Source organism: Zonotrichia leucophrys, chromosome 2 (genome assembly GCF_028769735.1).
Source record: "Zonotrichia leucophrys gambelii isolate GWCS_2022_RI chromosome 2, RI_Zleu_2.0, whole genome shotgun sequence".
NCBI lineage: Eukaryota > Metazoa > Chordata > Aves > Passeriformes > Passerellidae > Zonotrichia > Zonotrichia leucophrys.
In genome coordinates this window covers 106,499,252-106,523,553 of record NC_088171.1, presented here as the reverse complement: position 1 = coordinate 106,523,553, position 24,302 = coordinate 106,499,252, and the positions used below count along the sequence as shown (strand labels likewise).

General features: G+C 40.3%; 2 protein-coding genes across 2 annotated transcripts in view; one reads left to right on the top strand and one right to left on the bottom strand.

The window, feature by feature from the left end:
• The window catches only part of NPC1 (NPC intracellular cholesterol transporter 1), a 26,632-nt gene extending 19,069 nt beyond the window's left edge, over window positions 1-7,563 (top strand). Inside the window, exons 17-25 of the mRNA XM_064705972.1 lie at window positions 352-441; window positions 555-745; window positions 1,530-1,645; window positions 2,196-2,325; window positions 3,021-3,221; window positions 4,000-4,231; window positions 5,287-5,400; window positions 6,152-6,314; window positions 6,939-7,563. Coding sequence (XP_064562042.1) covers window positions 352-441; window positions 555-745; window positions 1,530-1,645; window positions 2,196-2,325; window positions 3,021-3,221; window positions 4,000-4,231; window positions 5,287-5,400; window positions 6,152-6,314; window positions 6,939-7,021 — 1,320 coding nt within the window. The 3' untranslated portion in view covers window positions 7,022-7,563. The remainder of the gene's footprint in view (window positions 1-351; window positions 442-554; window positions 746-1,529; window positions 1,646-2,195; window positions 2,326-3,020; window positions 3,222-3,999; window positions 4,232-5,286; window positions 5,401-6,151; window positions 6,315-6,938) is intronic.
• On the bottom strand, window positions 7,479-24,302 carry RMC1 (regulator of MON1-CCZ1). The gene is made up of 20 exons (XM_064705973.1): window positions 24,052-24,302; window positions 21,422-21,498; window positions 20,032-20,116; window positions 19,622-19,678; window positions 18,443-18,529; window positions 17,118-17,258; window positions 15,396-15,499; window positions 14,839-14,928; window positions 14,095-14,200; window positions 12,689-12,800; window positions 11,618-11,662; window positions 11,156-11,209; window positions 10,719-10,847; window positions 10,276-10,382; window positions 9,444-9,563; window positions 9,168-9,245; window positions 8,901-9,005; window positions 8,747-8,815; window positions 8,375-8,600; window positions 7,479-7,656 (listed from the first exon to the last, which is right to left on the bottom strand). The coding sequence occupies exons 1-20, from the start codon at window positions 24,280-24,282 to the stop codon at window positions 7,577-7,579; spliced, it is 2,103 nt and encodes a 700-aa protein (XP_064562043.1). The 5' UTR covers window positions 24,283-24,302; the 3' UTR covers window positions 7,479-7,576.

Here is a 24,302-nt window from a genome sequence, read left to right as displayed (position 1 = left end):
GCATTGCAATCAATCAAATTACTTCAGCCTATGTAAAAAAACCAGCATGTAATGGCTTCTACACTGCGTTAATCCAGAGCGTTGTTGATGAATCTGTGATTCAGTTTAAAGTTACCATGTTTATTTACAGAAGGTGTTTGTAACCTTCACTGATGATTTCTAGGAATAAATTTCCTTACAGTCCCAAAGGGACCCCTCAGTAGCTATGTTGTACTACCACTGTTATATTAAGCCTGGGTAGCATATTTAAACTAGAGCCTCTTTGCATGGTTCCTATTAGCTTAACAAATTACTCCTATTGCCTGTTGTTTCTGTGCAGTTCTCACGTCCATGGATTTGCTTTTTTTGCAGATAGCAGTGTTTGTGGGTATCCTGTCATTCAGTGCAGCAGTTATACACAATGTAGAGATTGGGCTGGATCAGTCTCTCTCAATGCCAGATGTAAGTCTTATGATCGTGTCACTGTTCAGCAGTTTGTGGCTGAATTGAAACCTTGATACCTCATTGTGCTACCTCAACATTCCGTAATAGTAACTCGAAACTTTCCCTTGAAGGACTCCTATGTAATAGATTACTTCAGCCACATCAGCAAGTACCTGCATGCGGGTCCCCCTGTCTACTTTGTCCTAGAAGAAGGACACAACTACACCACTTTGGAAGGGCAGAACATGGTGTGTGGTGGAACAGGATGTAATAACGATTCACTTGTCCAGCAAGTCTTCAATGCTGCAGAAATTGGTAGCTAGTAAGTCTTTCATGCTTGTTTCTGCATAGTTGCATGGAAGAGGTGTAGCAGAGCACTGTGTCCTCCTGATCTACTCAGGCTCAGCTGCTGGTTGTAAACTGACATTCTATTTTATTTGCTTTGTATTATGGGTTTGGGAGGGAAGGGGGTTGGAAGCAGCTGTGACAGTCTTCTAGAGTGAGGATAAAACTGGTGTGGACTGATGGGATACATTGATGTACTTGGGTTTGGAAAAGGGGCTTGATCCTTCAAGGAATCTTGGAATGGTAGTAAGAATAACTTGTGAAAACCTCTCAGCAGGGTTATGATGATCTGGAAAATGACTGTATGCTCAGCTTCTAAACCTGGTGAATAAACTAGGCTACCTAGGGAGGCTAAGCAGGAATTTTATTTGCAGCTAACAACTCAAGGAAGTCTTTACCCAATTCTTTCCACTGTAGTTCATTTCAGCCTAACTGAAGGAGGAGCTTTGCTTGAAAACTGAGACAACAGAGTGTGGAATAGGACAGGGAACAGAGTGGGCAGGGGAATGGAAAGCTGAGCTTGGCAGCAGAACAAGATGCAGTGAAAAAGCTCCTGCTGTTTTCTAGCTGCAGTGTTCTGAGCTACCTGAGCATTATGGCTCTTGGATGGGGTACTGGAGCGCGGGACTATATAAAGAGCTGAGTAGATTTGACAAGAATGAGTTGACATGGCATAAATTGGTACTGGAGAGATCAAGTGATATGTTTTGGAATTAAACATAAAATTACTGATGATGGATATGTTGTGTTATTTTTATTAGCACAAAGATAGGCTATGCCCCATCGTCCTGGATTGATGACTACTTTGACTGGGTGAAGCCACAGTCGTCCTGTTGCAGAGTCTACAATACCACTGGACAGTTTTGCAATGCTTCAGGTATTGGCATCCATCTTGTTGCTAGTGAATTAGCTTGGTTTATAAGTTTCACAGCCAAAACATTTCCTCATGGTATGAGTCAAGTGAATACCTTTTCTTACTGTAAGTAGGAACCTCTTGAGTTATCCTCTTAATTTATTTGAACTGCTGTTTGAGTGAGCTTAAATATTCTACTGGAATGCTGCAGACTGAAAACAGCCTACCTAGACAGCCAATGTAACTTGCTGTAAAAATTCTGATCCTTCTGTTGGCCTTCTTAGAGCACACAAACTTGGTGCTCTGCTTTTGTTCAGGGCCTTCAGCTGGGTGTAGTTCTTATCGGATCTAATGGAGATAAGTGCACAAGTAAGAATTCTCTGACGGCCCTTGCCGTAGTAGCAATAAATCAAATTAAGGACTACAAATCTTACATGGAATTTCAAGACGGATCAGTTAGTTCATCAGTAAAAATGCTTTTTATGGAATTGCATCCTGTAGTAATGCAAGTCAGAAGTTCCCAGTGTTAGGAAAAAGAATTCTTGTAGGTGACCTCCTTCCTGTATTTCTTCAGTCAGCGATCCATCCTGCACTCGTTGTCGACCACTGACTCAAGAAGGCAAGCAGAGACCACAGGGTGAAGACTTCATGACCTTTTTGCCAATGTTCCTATCAGACAACCCTAATCCTAAATGTGGCAAAGGGTAAGAGCTTTATTCTATGGACCCTGCTTAGACCAATGTGTCAGAGATATTTGCTCTGGCTTTTGTCTGGAGGTTTGATGGCTAATGTCCTCCTAAAAGCTGTACAAACATTGACATCTCACGAGTTCTGTACTGTTTTCTGAAAAAAACCCAAATGCATCATCAACTAAATGGAACAGCAGCTTTCCCCTGTAAAAAGAGAGACAATATCTATGGTCAGTCTGTTCTAGAATATCCTGAATATCCAATCTTGAAATGTATTGTGCTCTGAAGCTTTTTTAGTTTTAAAAACTGCTAGAAACAACTACCAGCTGTTAACTCTTTAAAGGACATCTACAAGAGAGCTGGAGAGGCACTTTTTACAAGGGGGTGTAGTGATAAACAAGGAGGCATGGCTTTAAAATGAAAGAGGGTAGGTTTAAAATAGATGTTAGGAAGAAATTCTTTACTCTGAGGGTGGTGAGGCACTGGAACAGATTGCCCAGAGAAGCTGTGCCATCCCTGGAAGTGTTCAAGATGAGGTGGGATGGGATGTGAGCAGCTGTAGTCTAGTAGAAAGTGTTCCTGCTCATGGCAGAGGTGCAACTAGCTAGATGATCTTGTGCTTCCTTCCAACTCAAACCATTCCATAAGATTATTTGTTGTAAAAGCTAATAAATTTGAAAGGTGCTGACATCTGATGCCTGTTTTTATAGAGGACACGCTGCATATAACTCTGCTGTCAACTTCATAAACAACAAAACGGAGGTGGGAGCCACTTATTTTATGACTTACCATACTGTACTGAAAACATCATCTGATTATATTGATGCCATGAGGAAAGCTCGGATTATAGCAGACAATATTACTGAAACCATGGGCATCAAAGAGAAGAACTACCGCGTGTTTCCTTACAGGTGTGGTTAGATCTTTCTTGCCTTGGTGACAAATACTTGAACAATACAGAAAAGGTGCTGGCTAATAACATATTAAAAACCTGAGTTTTGTCTAACAGAAGGTAATGCAGAGACTTGGGGATTTCTAGTAAAACTAGGAAGATATAATTTGTATCCATAGTACTGGCCTCTTTCTACTGTCATTGATAATTAATTTAAATCCTTCACTACAAATGTAGATATGACTCATTTTGGGGCATTTCATAGTAGGGTTTAATAGTTCAAACAAAAGCAGGTATGTTGACATGGGTAGTTGCAACCTGTGATCTGAATGTATTGACTTCAGATAAGTTATTTAAATGTAAAGCAAATGCAACAGAAATGTCAAGTATAGGAGTACCACACTGAAATTGAGTTGGAGTTGATATCTGTGCATCTGAAATACTGATCTCTGCATCAAAGAATCCTACCTGCACTTATGGTCCACCTGCAGTAGCTCCTGTAGATACCTAAAGGGATCTGAGCACCTGCCTTCTGGTATCTGCTGTAGCTGCCGATGTTGAAATATGGGAATTACACTGACTTGGAGACCATGATCTTTATTTGAAGTGTTAGTGAGGAGTTAGCCCCTACAAAATGCTGTCTGTTACACGATATTCCACTGACAAAAGGAAGCCAGTTTCTGTTGGTGGCTTCTGTGGGGGGGTGGGGGAACTACTTTATCCTTAGCACAGAAGCTAATAGAATATTAGCATATCAAAGGGAAGATGGCTAATGACAACCTCTCTTTTTTCTACAGTGTGTTTTATGTCTTCTATGAACAATACCTGACAATTGTGCACGATGCTATCTTTAACCTCTGCATCTCTTTGGGATCAATATTTCTGGTGACAACTGTGCTTCTTGGTTTTGAAGTATGGGCTGCTGTTGTGGTTTCAATAACTATTGCTATGATAATTGTCAACATGTTTGGAGTGATGTGGCTCTGGGGCATCAGCTTGAATGCAGTTTCATTAGTAAATCTTGTCATGGTAAGTCAACAAGACCTCTCTTTGCTTCTGTTTCCAAGTTTTGAACAGTTCTGTGCGCTACATATATACTTGTGATACTGAGGAATATTCAGCTACTAAACTTTGACAGACCTTTGAACAGTAGTGGAACTACCTTAACATATCTAGAAGACAAAACAAGTTTATTCTGACAATTAGTCAGAATAATAAGATACAGCAGTTGAATTATACTGCATCTGGTATGAAGCTATACTGCATCTGGTGGAGGTCACTCTTGTTTTGCAGCAACAGCTGCATTGCTGCTGTCTAGGCTAGGTGCTGCTCCACATCAACACAGGTGGCTCGTGCCGAAGGGGAGGATGCATAGGTTTGTCTGCTGTGTTTATGTTCTACAGAGTAGATCTGGGATGTGCTAGCACCAGTATTGTTCCTGCATAAGTGGATGGAATCATCTGGGCAGAAAGCCTTGGTAAAGCATTCCAGAACCAGCTCCAGCAAGCAACTACTGGTTGCTCTGGCCTTACTGTTGTCTCTAGAGGTTTGTGGCAGGTCTGAGGGCTAGTGTAAACTGTTGGCCCATGTTACAATTAGATGTATGTTCAAGGAAGTCTCTCTACTAGATAAGGCTAAGATTAGCTGTGTTCAGTTAGTGTTGCAAATGACTGATCAGCTGAATTGTCATGGTATCAAATCAGGATGTATATTCAGTGTTATTCTAAAGCAATGTTATTGCAGCTAATAGTTGTAAACTGATTCTAATGTTCAATGTTCACTATGTGCACTGTATCAAAGCCAGCTTGCTGCAACCTCAGGAAACTTGACCTCTAAAACAACCTCATGTTCCACTTCCTGTTTGATTGCCTGTTAGTAATGACTGGTGGTAAAACACTGTGTGGTAAACACCTGCAACAAACAGCCTCTGGGAAGCAACACTAAGTTTGTAATTTCCCATGGTACTTTAACTGTGGGAAGTGATGACTGCTGCTAGGAATCTCTCTAACCCATCCAGAATTCTGAGACCTTGCTATCAAAGTGCTGATCTAACTGAAGTTTTCACATTTCCTTTCACTCTCCAGAGCTGTGGAATTGCTGTGGAATTCTGCAGTCATGTGACAAGAGCATTCACCATCAGTACCAAGGGCAGTAGAGTGGAGCGTGCAGAAGAAGCTCTGTCTCACATGGGCAGCTCAGTGAGTATCTGCTGGCTGGGGAGGGGAAAACAAGTAGCCAAATAACAGCCTTACTATTTTAAGAAATGTTATAGGTGACAGTCTTAAGTCATAAAGATGGCCTTGCTTTTTCTTTTTGGAATGCTTAAAGCTCTTAAGGTTAACACAGGCTTCTACTGGTAATAGGGGTTAATCTGATGTTACTACTACCTAATAGTAGAAGAGAGCTAAGTGCTTTAGCTGAACTAGTAGTTTGGATAAACCTCAGATTGTCCCATTAAAATTCAAGTGTTTCTCTTCCAGATAGAGGTGACTAGGAAAGGTAGTTGTGAATATGGGATGTAGTTGGAGCTTGTAGGGAACAAGCAGGACTTGGTGTTTAGGCAGTACTGTCACGTCACTTGTCTTAGACTATGTGACATGTATGGGGTTGGAATGGACAGTTCTTGTGATGTGTGTACCATACTCAGGTACAGAACTTAACTGGAATGTGAGTTAAATTAAGTAATGGTTTTCACTTGTATCTGCCTGACACAAAAATTAATTAGGTGGCTGCACAGATCAGAGTGGATTTTTAATCATACCGAGCCTGTCCTGTGGGACCAAAAAGATGAACTTGTCTACTGAGTGCATCTTGATTTGGTTCTAGACTGGCAGGGCAGGAAGTATACTGCAAATAGGAGCCTTAGATTATGCAGAAATGTTACCAAATGCTAAATAATTGAAGGAGATGGATTATCTAAACTCCTGCTTATCACTTTTTTATTGCCAGGTGTTCAGTGGTATCACGCTGACCAAATTTGGAGGAATTGTAGTATTGGCTTTTTCCAAATCTCAAATCTTCAAGATATTCTACTTCAGGATGTATCTAGCTATGGTTGTGCTGGGAGCAACACATGGGCTGATATTTCTTCCAGTTCTGCTTAGTTACATAGGTAAGATGTGACAGTCTGCTCTATACCACACTTCAAACAAAAATAGCTGTCTGTGGACTTTCCATGACATGGAAAGGTTTGCAGAGATGAAAAGCAGCACTTGAATGTGCCTCTCTCATCCAAGTGGCCTGTCCTTTGGAAAGCAGAGGCTGACTGCTGGCACTGCAGGCTCACTGTTGTGGGCTTGCTGAACTGCAGCAAGCAGTGCCTGGCCCAAGTGGTTGCGCTTTGCTGTGCTTTGTGAAGGTGCCTGCTGTCCCACAGAGCAGCAGGCTTAGCATGTTTCAACCTGGGGCCAGGATGGTGGGTGGAAGCAGCAAAACCTCCTGTGAGTCACTGTTCCTGCATTTGCAGAAACAATCTTGCCTTTCAGTGAGGATGGTCTGAGCACTGTCCTCTTGAATTTGATAGTGCATGTGTATAGTGTAGCCCTGAAGTAAGGCTCAGTTTAAGTCTACCTTTAATGGGCTTAAGACTGATGGGGATTCATCTCCCACTGCCTTTGTTGAGGCTGGCAGCTATTAACAGCTGAGCAGAAGCAGGTTTCTGACTGTTAAGCTGGCCCTAGACAGTAAGATCATGCATGATTCCTGATGCCTTTGGTAACTGTGTTCTCTCACTCAGGCCCATCAGTCAATAAAGCTAAAACTCGTGCTGCACAAGAGAGGACCAGAGGTACAGAGCGGGAGAGACTCCTCTACTTCTAGTTTTTAACAGTGTTCAGTGGACTGCCTGAACTGTGGCTTAGGCCCAGCTCCTAAGAACTGAAGCGCAGCAATGTTCTATGACTATCACACTGTAACCACCACAGACTTGACTCCTGCACAGATTCAACTAGAAGATACCAGCTGCAGCTTTGGACATAGCTTTAAACTCAGGAAATGCTAAGTGTGGCTCAAGTAACAGTATTATAAAACTAGATGCGTTAATAAGATTACTAAAACACTTCTGTTTTCAAGAGGTTGCATCTTTTTCCTTCAGAAACTTAAACCAGCTGTAGTGAGAGTTGAATAGCATTTTGTCAATGAAATTAGGGTGATGTGTATGAGAATGGACTGCTAAACCACTGACACTAATTTTAAATGCAGGTCAATGCAATTTTTGTCTCTATTTTTAGGGGGAAGCCATCACAAGTTGTAATATTTTTAGTACTATTTGCCAAAATGTCTTGTATATACTTTATTATAAAATAGCCATTTTGTAGTTCAAAAATCTACTTAAATGCAATAAATTAAGTTTATACATTTCAGTTGAAGAGTCTTTCAGAATGTTGTGGGTTTCATAAGAGCATGTTCTCCAAAAACTTGTTTGAAGAAGGTGACATGTTCTTCACAGTGCTCACCTACAGGAGACAAAATAAAAGTTCCATGTTCACTTTCCAACTCACAAACCAAGAACCAAGATTGTGTAGTTTCACTTACCTTCATTTATTGGTATTAATTCTTATCTTTAATCTGTTTGAGTACCAGAGTTGAACAAACAGAAAGCATTGGAATACTGAGGTATTTCCAGTCCTGTGACTGGTATTCTTGAGGTGAAGCAGAGGTTTGATCTAGTTCATGGATTTAACCAGCAGATTCACAGCCATGAGAACCCTTTACTGTCAAGATGCAAGAGTGTGGGGTGGGATTCTACACCTACAGAATGTCTGGTGGTTACAAACGTTGCTGGTGCAAGGAGTTTGGCTTGGCTTTTAAAGAAAGAACTGTAGCATAAAACAGGCCTTGAATTTTTGTAATTAGTGGAAATAGACAAGTGAACTCAAAGGTTTCCCAGCCTGGTTGCTGACTTCAGAAGAATGCACAAATTGGAGATAATGGCTCTGCTAACCAAGCAGTGAGAGCAAATGCAAGTCAAACAGGTTCATCTGCAAGTTTATGTTTAGTTCAGCCTCTTTACTCCTGGGTGCAGTAGACAAAGGAGTAAGACAAGTTAATTTGGAATTGTGCTTAAAGGTGAATATAAAATATAGGCTAAACTATGCCAAGAGTTTTATCATCCAATACAGGCTCAACTGGATTGCACACCTGAGTATCTTGGTCAGACTGCTTCTCCCTTACCTGGTGTGAAGCTGGGGTTTCCCCGTAGCCGCTGGTTTCTTTGTTCAAAGAAGCGGAATATGGTGTAGAAAAGCATCTCATCCTCTGCTTGTTTCGCTGCATCGAGGAATTTGCGGGCTGAAATGCTGTCGTGTCCTCCAATACCCCTGATGAATCTCAAGGCAGCCAAAACTTGGTGTTTGGACAACAGAACTTCCACTATTTCATCATTTGCTGTGGAAAGTCTCTGTGAAATCAAGCACAGCTGTAAGACACTGCTTCTAATGCATGGAAATGATTGATGCTAGTTAATGACTTCAAGCCTGCTCAGGGAAGCTGTTTGACCAGTCTAACCCATGTGACACAGAGTTATTAAGAGTCAGAAATGCTTACTTTTAACATGTCCAGTGAGAGCTGATGTGCAGGAGGGTAAATGCTTTCCAGGGACAGTAAGAGACAAGCCTAGAGCAAAAGTAGAAATAACCTTAAAATTCTGAAGACTTCCCCCCTCCCTCACTAGCCTATTAGAGCTACTTGTCTTACATACCAAGGGCTTTGAGTCACTGAGCACATGGTACTGCAGAAACTGATGGAGCATGTAGAACAAGTTGTGTTGAACAAGGGTTTTGATGACCAGCTCATACAAGTAGTGCTGTGAATGTAGAAAGAAGACAATCAAAGGCATGTCTCTATATGTGTTTTTACAGTCTACAAGTCAATATTGTATACAACTCACACATGTGACCAAGACTAGACTAAAACTGCATGTAATTTCATGGAATGGGGCAATGTACTTAGCACATGAGTGATTTACCTGAACGGCAATCTGGAACTGGTTGAGAGAGCGAATGTATTCCATCAATACAGCTATAGTGAACTTGTGAGGTGCTTCCTGCACAAAGAAGGAAATGTTAAGTGGAATTTGCATGGCTTCTCTGTTAATAACCCCACAAAAATAGGCATCAAAATACCCTAATCCTGACAAAGCTTCCTGCAGCCAGTTTCAAGCCATCAACTTACACTGGCTGATCTGAGACTGCTGCCAAATTAGCCCTTAAATTTATTTCATTAGCCCTTAAAATTAACTTACCTTCTTCTCTGTAAAAACAGATAAAACATGTGTGTACATATCAGACTGGTCAATAACTGCTTGAGTGCGGACAGGCCGTTTCAGGAGTGGATTACTTCTACTCAGGCCTGTTTCTACCACCTAGGAGGAAAAAGAGGTCTTAAAAAAAAAACTAGCGTAGTACAGTTCTGAGTCAGTCTCAATTGTACAGACTGTTTTCTGTTTCAAACACAACTATAAACTTGTTGCATTAACAAGGAAATTCATATCTGTGGTCATGTTATATCAGATGCATCTTGTTCAGTGAGGATTTCATATTAAATTTAAAACTTCTTTTTAAAGTTATATAAATACAGCTGCTCTTATATACCTCAAAGCCAGGAGATGAATCTAACTACACTGAGACAGGCCCTTAGGCTTAGAAGAGTTTTGAGTATGTGACTGTACTCTGAGTTAGTGTTGAATTTGGTACTTTAACAGAAGTAGCAGATATATCAGGACTGCCTGTTATGCCATGATGCAATGTGCAGTGAAATCAGTGCTTTGGAAACCAAGGTAGTAGGTATTGATTCAGAGTTGCTTTTTCAGCTTCTACCTTCTCTCTGCTTTCAAGCACTGGGGTATTTTAACTCATCACTCTGGAGATGAACTATACCTGTCACACAAGTATCAAGTGGGAGTCTTAGTGCATTTCCCACAGCAGACTTTCACTTGTGAGACTCAGGCAGTCAGGACCTTTGGAGGTAAGCCCAAATTTCCTAAGTAGAAAGGAGCATGCCTTCACCTTGATACCACCTGAAAAGCAAAGAGCATTGTCCTGTCTCTGTAAGCTGCTATAGCTAACACGGTTTACCATTGTATAGCTTTGCTCAGCTTCCAAGTACTTCTTATATTCATTATTCAGTTTGTCAAAAACAGTTGCAATCACAGACAGTGATCCTCTCTCTGGCTCACTGAGCACTGAAAAGATAAAAAGAAATAACTATGAGAAGAAATAACCAGGCACCTGAAAGTTGCCTTTTATAAAAGGTGATCTCTATTCTCTATCTAATTTTTAAGAAATACTTTCAATCATGTCATGTGTATTTGAATTGAAGTGGGGGGAAAGTTGAATTTTTCATGTTGTTACATTCTTTCAGAATAGCGACTGAGGGTTGTTGAGGCAAATGACATCCCAAGGACCAAGGCAGCTTCAGAGGTGATCTCATCTCTAAGAACAGCTACGCTAACTTGGGTGAATATTTATGAATAAGCAGTATTGTACCTTCAAGATACATAAAACACACTTGAACTTACTTTGAGAGCATACAGACAGGATAACCATTTTGCATTCTTTTCTTTGGAGAAGGAAATCCATTAGTTTTCCTTTATCTAGCAGGAGGTTAACCACAGGTTCAAGTTTCACTTGAAGACTCCAGAGGTAACCTTGATTTGAAGGAGTAAACAAAATGAATTGTCTTGTACAGTATAGCCTAGACTTACAACTTTTCCACCCTTAAATGAAAACACATTGAGATTGTTTATTTGCCTTTCTAAGCCCATATTTTAGAGCAACATTACCCTTGAAAAGTTGTAGTAGAGATAGCTAATCCTCTAGTTAACACTAGCAAGAGCAATCAACTCAGCAGATGTACCTAGTAAGTCCCTTCAGTTTTAAGCTCTTTTGTGCACTGCAAGTGTAAACTTGCCATCCTGATATTGAATATTGTAGAGCCCAAGAGCTCACCACTTACCTTCACTTGCACTGATGATAATATCAGGTTGAAAGACAATCCAAGAAGAAGAATCTAAATGTTAAGGTTTTAACACCTATATTAACATTGATGCTAAACTGTTTCTCCTGAATTTACATTACTATAGAGAAGCAGATCCCATTAACATACTTTCATTTACTGTCAGTTCTGAGGCTTTGAACCATGCTCTTGGAATGATATCTTCAATTTTATGGTGTACCTATTCAATCATTACATACACATGTCTCAGATAAACAGGAAATGTGGTATTATACTAGACTTCAGTTTTTACAACTCTCTGAAAGCATTGTGAGGCTATTACAAAGCATATTTTGTCTTGAGGTACATGTGCAAAATCAGCCAGAACTGCTCTGTTAAGGAGCCAAGGTAACAAATGCTACCTTCTTTCCTGCTTGATACATAGAATGAGGTTCTCACTTCTTGAAAGGATTTAAAGGATACAGAGTTTACATGGAACAGGAGCCTGACTTGTCACAGAGGCTGGGCCTGCAGAAAAAAGAACATCAGGTGAAGAAGAGTAGTAACTCTGGCAGCTCTCCTGTACCAAGTGTTTTATGCTGAAAAGGTAAATGTGGAGTGTAACACTCTAGCATTTAGTCAAAAAGAAAGATCCATTTCTCTGTGTAGCCAGATCTACAAAGAAAATCTGACACTGAGAAGGCAAACAAATCCTCCAAAACATGACTGTTTTGTTTCTCAGCCAAGTGAAATGTGTGTAGAAATATTCCAGCTCTAGTACTGTAATTCTAGATACACAGATTTCATTTGCTGTATTTAAATGTATACTCTTTAAAAGGAAGAGTGGTTGGTACATTCTGATCCTAGCCTTTGTTTAATACAAATCTCCATCTGCAGATTTATCATACTTGCTATCAAATGTTAGAGCTTTTAATGTGCAATCTTTCTATACAGAAGCATCTTTCTCTTCTACAAAGACAACCTCACTGTTTTATCACCTGCTAGTGAAACTATGCTCAGACTATTTCTATATCCCCAGCTTGAGGTGTCACACTTCTAGGACTGGAGAACAGAAAGGTAATCCAAGAAGAATCCAAGCATTTGAGTCCTAACACTGATTGTAGCATTAAACTGGTCCCAAACTTGATTCTGAGCTTGTATTTTCTTTCAGCCTCCAACTTTGTAAGTCACACAGTCCTGACTTAAGCCAGAAAGGCATGAAGTGCTTTTGAGCACCCACAAGCTTTGAGAGCCATGGCCAAAAAACTCCACAAGCTTTGAGAGCCATGGCCAAAAAACTCCCCACACCCAAACTTTTCAAGTGTAAAAGCAAAGTACTATAGGAAATGCACACCTTAAACAGCAACTCTTCTGTAGTTGGCACACACATTTGGAACACCAACTTCTCCTCAATTGCTTCTTACCTTCTTCCTTCCTCACCCTCTCCAATATGTGTAACTGAAGTGTTAGTAACCTGAAGCACTCCTGTCTGTGAGCTGTTACATTTAAGTACTCTTGCTAAGTGTTAGGTTATTCATTATATAGTGGTTCTACCTGCTACAGGTATCTGATAGGGTTGTATTGATCGAGGTGGAAGTACAAACTGATGGATTGTTGTGGACCCATCAAATTCTCCCTTCAGCTTGATGTCAAATATAACTGAAGTCTGCAATTAAAAAGAGGAAGTTAGTATTGATGGATGTGAATCACCACTCATTTGAATGCATTCAGTTTGCTTTTCTCATTTCCATCCAGTATTCCCTGTTAGAACCATAGAATGGTTGGGGTTGGAAGGGATATACTGGGGTTGGTGACATTTTTCACTGATCAGGCTGCTCAAGGCGCCATCCAAACTAGAACTGAACCATTTCAGCAATGGGGAATCCTGTTCCAGGGTCTCACCACCCTCACTGTGAAAAGCTGCATCCCTTGCATCCCATCTAAATCTATCTCCCTTTGGTCTAAAACCACGGCCCCTAGAACTGTCACTACATGCCCTAGAAAAAAGTCTCAGTCTGTCTTGCACAACACATGACTTTGACACTGCATAAACTCTGAGGAAAACTGTTTATCTTCCTCACACTTCTACCATTCAGTCTTGTTCAAGTCAAGTCACTAACACTTCTAACCCAGCATGGACCACCAGGGAAAGCAGCTGTGCTTTCAGTGCCAGTGAAATTTCAATTACTGGTCTCCCAAAGGCAAGGTGAGTAATGTTTTCTGGGTTTCTGTAGTCATGTTTATCGTTTGACCAAAACACAGGGGAGGAAGTGCTCTGGGTTAAATGCTAATGTGTAGAATTAACATGAAATATAACTGAAACATCAACTAATCTCCCGAGGAAGGTAATGTGCCCCACTTCTTGAAGATGTCCAACAGAAGATAATACCAGAACTCCAAGCCTTTTCCCAAGTTAACAGCAGAGTGGTACTTTAGCTTAACCACTGACCAAGCCTTGCTGCTGGGACTACAGATAAGAAGTTTTAACTGTGCTACCAAGATGCACAAGGAGGTTTGTGCTCATACAAGTTTTCAGAGAGCCAGGCCTTCAGACTAAAGGAGCTTATGTTTGTGCCACAGAAACATTATCATTCAAATGTTTGTGATATGGTAAATTTCCCAGGATTGATAATTTAGTATCCAATTTAACTCTACTTCTTCATACAATGCATTAAAAGCCTACACAGTGGAGCAGCAAAGCATCATAGCAAACTGACAAGAAGCAAAAAGTGTAAGAAAAAAGCAGGCATTACCAGCAGCCCCGATTATATGTTAGCCCATCAGGACAGAAGGATACATTTGAATCTCTTACAGTGTTCTGGCTTTATTCCTGCAAATACTCTGGGTTTTGGCCAAGCTAAGCCCAAAGAAAAATAATTTCTAAATTAAATTATTAGGTTATTAAAACCTGCCCCTAAATTCTCAAAGTTATGGTACAACACAATATAAATAAATCAGACCTCAGTATCCTGATGATGTACTACCACCAAGTTATCCACTACATTCAGTGCAAACTTCCCAGTTCTGTTCAGCTTTAAAATATGTGTCTTCTTACAGGAGCCCTCTCTATAGAAACAAAGAGAAATGAGAACTGGTCAACAAGCCAATATAAGATGTCTTTTTGTCCTAGTTTTGCTGGGACTCAGTTTATTTTCTTCCTAGGAACTGATACAGTGCTGTATTTTGGATTTAGTATGAGAATAACACTGATAAGATACTGATGTTTTAGTTGTTGCTAAACAGTGCTTACTCTAAGCCAAGGACTTTTTGATTTCCCATGCTCTGCCAGCGAGGTGTGCAAGAAGCTGGGAGGGAGCAAGGCCAGGACAGCAGACCTGAACTGGCCAAAGGGATATTCCATATCCTAGGACATCATACTTGATATATAAAGTAGGGGAAGTTGGCCAGAAGACACAGGTCAGTGCTTGGGACAGGCTGGGTGGTAACTGTTGCTGTGTCACTTGCTTTTCATGGGTTTTATTCCCTCCTCCATGCACTTTTCATTACTACTACTATTACTTTTTTACCTTATTTCACTTATTAAACTGGTTTTATCTCAACCTATGAGTTTTACCTTTTTCTGATTTTCCTGCCCCTCCCACCAGGGGTTTGGGGGAGCAGCTGGTGGTACTTGCCAATTGGGATTAAAGCACAACACTGACACAGATGTGAACTGCCACTAAAGTTCTTCATTCTGCTCTTACCTGGGTAAGTGATAGAGCACTACTTCTGCTCCTGTGCTGTTGGAAGTCCTTGAGTGATGCCTCAAATAGAGAACGTAAAGCTGCCCGTATCTAACAGGACAACAGCATTAAAGGATTATTTTCAATTAAGAACTCTACCAGTCTCTTAGGTAATCTCATCCTTTCTTCTGGGATAAAATGTTTGACTCTAAGTCAGGTAATCATTTAATTAAAAGTGAAAGATTAAACAATACTTGCATGAGTATAGGCCATGCATTGTCATTTATCAAGTCTGGCATCTGTGAACGATTCCTCTACCAAAATTTCAACAAAGAAATGAAACATTCTCCAAATTTCTGTGGTAATCCAGAACAATGTGATGTAAGACCTCTCCATTTGCTGCCCCTCCCCACCTTGCCCCAAGAGGGTTGTTTAGATGCTTTGTTCAAGGCAGTATCTGAAGTGCTTTTAAGCAACAGCACTGCTAAAACAAGAAACTAGTGCAACCATTGTAATGTCCTTCCCTTCCTTCAGCATTCCCACACTGCCCCACCCTCCCAAGAAAGCGAGATACGCACATTGTAGCCATAGCAATATCTCTTTCAGAAAGGCTGAGCTTGGATGACTTGGGTGCTGCAGGCAACTCAATCTCAAATTTTGATAGTTTTGCCATGGTCCCGCTCTGTTAAAAGGCAAAACAAGAATTGTCACGACCTGAAGCGAAAGGGAGGAGCCGCCTTTGCCCAAACGCTGCATCACAGCGCCCCCTCGAGGCGAAGGGCGGTCATAGCCCAAACGAAAGGATTTTGTGCTTTCTTTCCCTAAAAACCCCCAAGTGACTCTTAACGCACACCTCTGTAACTTCAGAAGCTTCATCATCTTGATTTTATGACTTCAGCTACAAAAATATTTCTATTTCAAGTCAGTCAAGGCAAATTTGTACGCAAATCCCAAGTACAATTGGTCTGGAGATGTCAAACAGAAATTCTCTTAACTTACTTTCCCTCTTCCAGAAAAGTATATACTCCAACTCTTAAATAACTGCTTCCTGGGAAGGAGAAAATACCACCACCTCCTACCAGTCACAGTCTCCTTTAGTTCCTGCCTTCTGCTTAGAGCACATCCCTTCTCCTGCCCAAGGCTTCTGCTTTCCTCTTCCTCTTTTCTATGGAATTCATATTTAAGCAAGTTTTCACAGTTTCCAAAGCTTCTATTGAAATTAACTTCCTATTCTTACTGATTCATTCTCGAGAGTGAAGTGTGAATACTACAGAACTACTTCCTTTGCTAGATCTCTATTTTCAAGTATTACTTTAGTACAGGACTTTTCTCAAGAGATCTTTAAATATGACCTTCTGAACACAAGATAAAAATTATTTCACTTAAAGCTACAACTTGACACAAAATGGGAAGGAGAGGGAACCATAACCTAAGTTGTTAAAAAGAAAACTGTGAAAGGCTAGTAGGTTCCTCCCAGCCACCTAAGGGAACATCATTTCAGGAAGCAGTACAGACCCTACACAAGATGAACAGAGACCATGAAACTCGTGAATAAGATGCTTTTCAATCTCTTCCCTTAAACTGCCACAGAAATCTTCCTAATCCATTGACAGGAGCAAGATAAATGCTGCAGTTCTTTTCCTAATTTTTAAAACCACCTGACTGCATCATTAACTGAAAGCAGATTCTGATTTTCACAGCACACTTTTTCCAAGACAAAAAGAAAAATATTTTCCCAGTAACAATAAGTGTTGCCCACAGTAAAAAACACCAAAGGAAAAAACTACTGTAGACAAAGCCCTCTCTGGCTTGGGACAACAGTTTTTTCTTAAGTGCTACCTCTTTTCTTTATCTCTTTTTCATCCAGTCATATTAGGGAGGTTATACTTTATAATCACAAGAGAAAGGCCCTTATTTTTTTCCTTATCAGGAAAACCAATATTGCTACAGAGAGCAGATGTTCATATTAAAAGTAAATAACAAATACCTACTTAAATAAAAAAAAATCTTTAAAGACATTTAAATTGTAAAATATTTAGTCACCACCAATCTTTTCTTTCCTCTCCCAAGGTCAGCTGTCCAGCCTTGTCTGGACACACATCTTTCCAAAGAGCATGTAAGAAAGAGTGAATTACCTAATTTTAAGCCATCACCTAGAAGCTATGTTATAGATTTGCTTATTGTCATACAAGGATATGAACAAATGCACCTTTTGGAAGAAATTCAAGCAACAGAATATTTGGATGAAGAAGCAGTTTAGGAAAAAATGACAATGGCAAGTTTGGAACATATCCCTTTACCTTGAAATAGAATGGCTGCAGGACATTTCCAAGGACAGTGGTGGAAAGAAGGATAACAGAGCTCTCTGGACAATACATGTACCAATTGACATTAATACTCTGATTCTTCAGGAGCTTTAAACTTCGTTTCTCTGGCAATACCTGGAAACACAGAATATTAGCATTATATTACCACCAGGATTCCTAGAGCATAAATGGTAATTAATGCACAGGAGAAAGGAATGTTAAGCAAGAAACAGACACATGTAAAGATGATTACCATGCTAGAATTAAAAATCAGAAACCTGACAATTACAGCTGAGGCTCCAGTTTACTGTAGCTAAGAAAGAATACACATCAAGTGCTAATGAGCCTAAAGGTGCTGTGTTTTTCCACTCATCCAGATCTGAATATAAGTTCTGTGCACAGTGGAGAAAACACCTGGCTTGATACAACTAGTGAAGTTTGATTAAAAAGTTCTTCTAACAATATTCTTGCTGCCTTCATTCCCCAGCCTCCTTAATCTTTTATATTTTAAAAAGTATGTAAATCAATTCTCTTAATTTCAAGGGCTTAAATATCCCCTCTTTTAAAAGACACTTATTTGATTTAGTCCTTTTACCTGCAGGGTTGACATTCATAAGCCTTTCAGGTGCTAAATATATATTCTCCCCCTCAATCAGCATGCAATAATGCTGCTTTTTCAGGAACTTTCTTTAGTACTAGTTATTAGTAACAGTAACCATGAGAAACATTCTGTCTTAGCTCCAGGACTGAAACTATTGAAAATAGCACACCTTTTTTAAAGGAAGTGTTTGAATATCCATCACCATGAACGTCAGAAAGAGTTATTTATTCATTAGACATCTTTAAAAACACATGCAAAGGAAATTACATGTTACATAAAGGGACTCAATGAGGTCTAGGACAAAGCTCCAAGTTTCAGAAGGGTACTAGCTGGTCAATTATTAGTTCTTTGCCACCTTTTAAGTATTTACACATCTTTCCCAATGCTGATTTGTTTTGTGTGAAGTGGTATTTCACATTAGATTTAAATACTCATTTCCATACAAGTCAAGAGCATCTCTTAATCGAGAGTTCCCAAGGCTTAGGTGAGTACTCCTTTATACAAAGTCTTAAAACCTGTAAATGATAAATTTGCCCTGACCTAAAACTGTATTCTTCTTAAAAATTTTTAAATTGTAGTCTGCAAACCAAATAGCAAAAATTGCTTTTTTAGCAGCACACTTTCTCAGTTACAGAGACAACAAAAGAATTCAAATATGCTGTTACAAATTTACATTTTCACATCTCTAAGTATGTCCTATGGGAGCTATTTGTATTACCTGGTAGAATTCAATTCCTTGATCTGTGATGAAGACAATTTCTGTAGAACTTGTCCAGCAGAATCCTAGAATATTGGCATTCTTTGTCTTTAACAAACAAGCAAACAAACACTCTTTTACTTGGAAAAATTAACTATTCAGGTAAGCTAATATTACTAAATGATGAACACGAGACCAAAGGCAATTTAGGTATCCAATCTCTGGAGTTAATACTTTTGGCCAACCAGACACCCAGCACGCAACAGCTGCTTTTATAATGCATTCCCAAACTACACATGAACACAATTACTGTAGGACCTGGATCTTTGGCAGCATGTAAGATTTGCAAGTTTATTATACAATCAAATTTTATTTTCACTCAAGATAAAACTAAGTTCCTCTGCTTCAAATTCTACTGCCAATTCAACCAGTTCCTGACATGAAAAGCAGGAAGAGAGTTTGAGAGAAACTAAAAACTAAATGAAAAAATTTGCCATGACTTCACTCAGAATCTACTCCTTTCACTACTTTCATTACCATAAAGGTTTTGCTAGAATGGTTTACTTAAACTCATAATCCTAAATAATGAAGCAGACATTGTTTCAGCTTTAAAGACTACAGGGATAAAAGGATCTGTGTAAATCAGATGTACAAAAATTTACTTTAGCATTCTATTACCCGAAAATTTGTTTTAGTTAAAAGTTGGAAAATATCAAGCAATTACAATGGTACTTGTTTCTGGTAAATAATCATCAACAATTAGAAGCATTATTAAAAAATAGCAAACATAATAAGAAAACTAGTAATAGCTTACTATTACTGATTAGTGACATTAGGAAAGAACATCCATATTAACATATCTGGCACTAATACAATCACTGCCCACTGTTTCTGTGGGCAGCACAGAAACATCAGGATCATCAGCACTTTGTCTCTTCTCCTTACCAAACCTTGACATTTGTTGCCCCCACAGCATTTCTGATCCCTCTAGGAAACAATTACATTCACAAGACAGGAAGTTTTTTCTGGTATTGTTAATACCTGTTTGTTCACTCAGTTTCAATAGACAGCAGTGCTGACATCTCTCATTTCCCTGATGTTAGTGTTTTTAAAGGCACCTCAGTGAGTTCTCTTGTAGTCACCAGCCTAACTAACAACAGAGTTTCCCTTAAGCATATAAGCTTGGGATATTTAACTCACCTTACATTCCTGTGTATATTCTAGCTGAGGGCTATCTGGAATAAAATTCAAAAAATCCTGCAAAAACACCCATTAAGTGGATTAGCAATAATGAAGCACAGACAAGATACATACATAGAATAGATATTAGTTTATCCAATTGTCTTAGATGCAATATATATAACAGAACAGAAGAAAAACTTCTGTTCCCCCTCACTCTTGCCAGAATTGGTTCCCCTTTACACTTTTTGTTTAAATTATGATACTAGCAAGACAATGCTGCCTGATCAGCCTCTCAAAATGATGGAGAAATTTTCACTACAGCTGATGTTAGCCAATAGACTTCTTGAATATTTGTCTCAAAGAGTTTTACTCTGGAACTAGAGGATTTCCAGCTCCATTTCCCTAGCTGCAGGGTGTACATTTCTTACCACACTTTTCAAAGTTCTCTGCACAGCCAGAATCTTGTTCCCCAAGGAAAATTTGATGCACTTCACTTCTCCTTTATCCTCCATCCTATACAGAAAGAAACAGAAGTTATGGGAATATAATCTAAAATAGTTTCGTAAAGAATATACCCTAAAAAAGACAATGATGGAGGAAAAAAAAAAAAAGGTCATGCAAATGCTGCTGAATACAGATTATTACTCTTGCCTGACTAATATATTCAAAACCTAGACTGAACAGAAAATGGCAGCTCACTCTTCAAAGTCCTGAACACATCAATTGCAGAATCATGGCTAAGCTCACACAAATTAGCACCTGAAACCACTGCAAATGCTCAGCTCTGTTGGCCTGTGATGTGGAACTGGAACACTTCTGGGACTATCCAAACCTGCATCCTCAGTTCTGGACACCAGCATCCTGCAATCTGCTGTGTTACTTCCAGAACTACTGCTAGTTGACACAATCTTCCTTTCCCACTAGGATACAGCCTCTGGAAGAACTTCTGATGTTAAAAAGAGAGTGAGGCTGTTTAAAATTAAATAAATTTTAAAAGTATTCTTACCAAACAAGCATCAGCACAACTGGCATGAATAAGGCATATATAGTTCCTCCAGCATGTGCTATTAAGTCAGGCCAAAGAGAGAGACAGTCAAGTATGAAAACACTTGGAACAGCATGAAGTATACTAAATATTTTCAGCTCCTTCAGGATTGACAAGTGTAATCAAATGAGTAAGAAAAATAAACCCAGCAACTTTCAGGACAGGCCCTGTGCAATATCCAAGAGATCACAGTAAACAAATTTTATTACAAATTGCTTCATCCATATTTGGATTGATATGGAATAAAGGAATACTTCCTTACATATGCACACAGCAGAATACAAAGAGCCATAACTTTTCACAGAGACATATATAAAATAGTTTACTGTTGTCAAATTCTGCAAAAATGTTTCCACAAGAAAGAGAAGACATAGGAGAAGCCCATTCAGATGAAATAAGGAACAGAACATGAGAAACCTACAACTAGGTTTGGACATTGTGCTTGAATCACAGACATCACTTGCTAAACTGTATCCTTGGATATGTCATGGCTGCTGTAGGAATCACTCTCTCATATGTACAGCATGTTATAGTAAAAGACTGTTGTTTAAAAAAAAGAAGTCACAGCCTAATTACTTCTTCCCCCCAGAGACCACAGGGAGGGAAAAGCTTACCCTCTTAATTGCAAGATTGTACCTAAGAACAAGTCAAAATAGGATCACAATTACTTGTCAATTATTTGTCAGTTTTATGCCTGAATTACAGCAGATCAGGACCAACCATCACATAATTTGAAGATTGCATCATTCTATCCCAACATAAAGGTGCCTTACCTGAAGGAAATAGGATTTCTGTCCTCCAAACCTTTAACAACAACCCCTGTAGCTCCACCAGATCGAACAGCAAAAACCTACAGAAAAAGTTTTGAACATATATATTTAACTCTTTCAAAGTCATAACCTTCACCAGCTTCCTCTTCTATAAGCCACATCTTTTAATTTTTTTTACTAGACACAATTTTTGTTCTTCTGCAGATCAACAGTTCACACTGAGACAATCTGGAATTCCAAGTTTACTTTGAGTTGTCAGATTGCATGGTACTGCAACAGTCTTGCAGGCATATTCTGAACTACTGGGCAAGTTAAATCAGTACAAATCTTTATAAACCTTCATCTTGGTTTTGTTTCTTTTATATTTTCCTAGTAAAAGTATCTAAGACATCAAGGCATTGTTTAAAACAAAAAGGGTCTCAGCTTGGGGACTGGGAACTCAATGACCCCGAAGCCTGATCCTGTCAGAACATGTTATTAAACAGAATAGTTTAATAGTAATAGATTTTCATAGAGATTTTCAATAGATTTTACCTAAGGAGCTTCAGCCAATATGTCCTACAACTAAGAATTCCTTTAGCCCAGCTTCACATATAAGTGTATAAAACCTGCTAGAGGTATGACACGTATTGAGCTGGAATAAGATAACCAAAAAAAAGAAAAAAAAAAAGTCATGATGTTACAAACTATGCCTAGCTTGGAAAAAGAAAAGGCAAATGCCTTATTGGTACTTCTTGTGTGTGTGTGCAGCAGCACCAGGCACACAGAGCAGGGCTCAGGGTGACAGGGACATTTTTCTGTACTATCAGCCACGCTGCCAGTCCACTATGCTCAGGCAGGAAATACACATATCGAGATTATAAATTGCAAGCAAGTCCACAGCCTTAGTAGGGTGATAAATACTTGGTTTAACTATTTTTAGTATTATGGAGACAGAAAAAGAAGGCAACCCTCTCTTAATCTCAGCAAGATGAGAAGATTGCACGGACACATCCCTCACATGGGAAAGTGTCATTGAAATGCTGGTTACAAATGATTCAGAGACACACTGCAAACTACTTTATATAACAAGAAAACACAGAGAAATAAATTTACACTGGAAAATATGATCTTTCAAGTGAGCTCTCAACAACCAGCTTCTATGTAGTTATATCACATCCACACTATGATACAGCGTCTGCGGACAGGGTATTTCAAGTGGCCCTCAAAGATAATGGTTTATAAGAAGAAATATCTGGAAAGTGGCCCAGTGCAAAAGGACCTGGAGATGCTGGATGACAGCAGCTGAACAAGAGCCAGCAGTGCCCAGGTGGCCAAGAAACCAGAAACCAAGATACATAAAATGTATCAAGGATAGTGTGGCCAGCAGGACCAGGGCAGTGATTATCCCCCTGTACTCTGCAGTGGTGAGGCCACACCTCGAGTGCTGTGTCCAGTTCCAGGCCCCTCAATTCAGGAAGCACACTGAGGGGCTGGAGCGTGTCCAGAGAAGGGTAACAGAGCTGGGGAAGGTCTGGAGCACAAGTCCTACAAGGAGCAGCTGTGGGAGATGGATTTGTTTAGCCTGAGGAAAAGGAGGCTCGGGGGGGACCTTATTGCTCCCTACAACTCCCTCAAAAAGGCTGCAGCCATGTGAGCGCTGGCCTCTTCTCCCAGCAACCAGTGACAGAACCAGAAGACATCACCTTAAGCTGTACTGGAGAAGGGTTAGGTTGGACATCAGGAAGAATTTCTTCCCTGAAAGGGTAATTAGACACGGGAATATTCTGCCCAGGGAGGTGGTGGTGTTACTGCACCGGGAGCTGTTTAAGGAAAGCCTGGATGTGGCACTCAGTGCCCTGGTCTAGCTGACAAGATGGTGTTCAGTGAAAGGTTGGGTCGATGATCTCAGAGACCTTTTCCAGCTCAAATGATTCTGTAATCATTCTGAACAGAGTGCAACAGCAAGAAACACACCCCAGAAATATTGCTCCCTCTCCAAACATGCCACTGATCATGTCCACACATGGGGCAAGGCACGGCAGCTACATGGGGAAGAAAGCTTGAAGGTTCTGACTCCAAGAATGCTGAGGTCAAAGAAGAGTTAGAGGAATTATACATTGGAATGTATCCACATCTGTATAAGGCACATGACAGCCTGTGGATCTTTTAGCTGTGCTGAGCTAAACTCTCAGGAGCCCATATGGATATTAAGGAGAACCTGCTTAAAAGCACTAAAGCCAAGAAACAGCCACTTGGATCTGTGCCACAAAGAAAGCTGTAATTATTCATTTTTTATGAATATATTGAATTTCAGGAATTGAAAGGGGCGTGAAAATTTCAGGCAAATTAAGCTAAGAGCAAAGTGACAAAGTTTGCAAGTCAGGTGGGGACACTTGGAACAGAAAGGAAAAGTGCTGACTCGGATGAATTCCAGAAAGACCTTAGGGCAGTGAGAGTAAAGCAGGTGAAATCCAACCTAATAAATCGGTAAAGGAAAACAAAAAAAATTCTACCGCCTCTAGCACGATGACAGGTCCTGAGGGGGAACAACCGGGTTCATGCCCGGCGGCCCAGGGTCGGGAGGGAAGCAAAGCCAAGGGGAGGAGCAGCAGCGGCCCGGGCTGACCCCCCGACCCGGCCCGCCGCCCCACCTGCTTGTTGGCTTCGTCGAAGAACACGCAGTTCACGGGGTTCGCCTTCTCGAAGTGCACGGGCCGCGCGCACAGCGCCAGGTAGCAGCCGCCGGCCTCCGCGCCGCCCCGCGCTCGCCCCTCGCCCTCTTCTCCTCCTCCTTCTCTTCCCGCTGCTGCTCCTGCTGCTGCCGCTCCCGGCGCCTCGTCCTCGGCCGGCCCCGGCGGGTCGCGGCCCATGGCGGCGGCCATTGCCCACCCCGGCTCGCGGG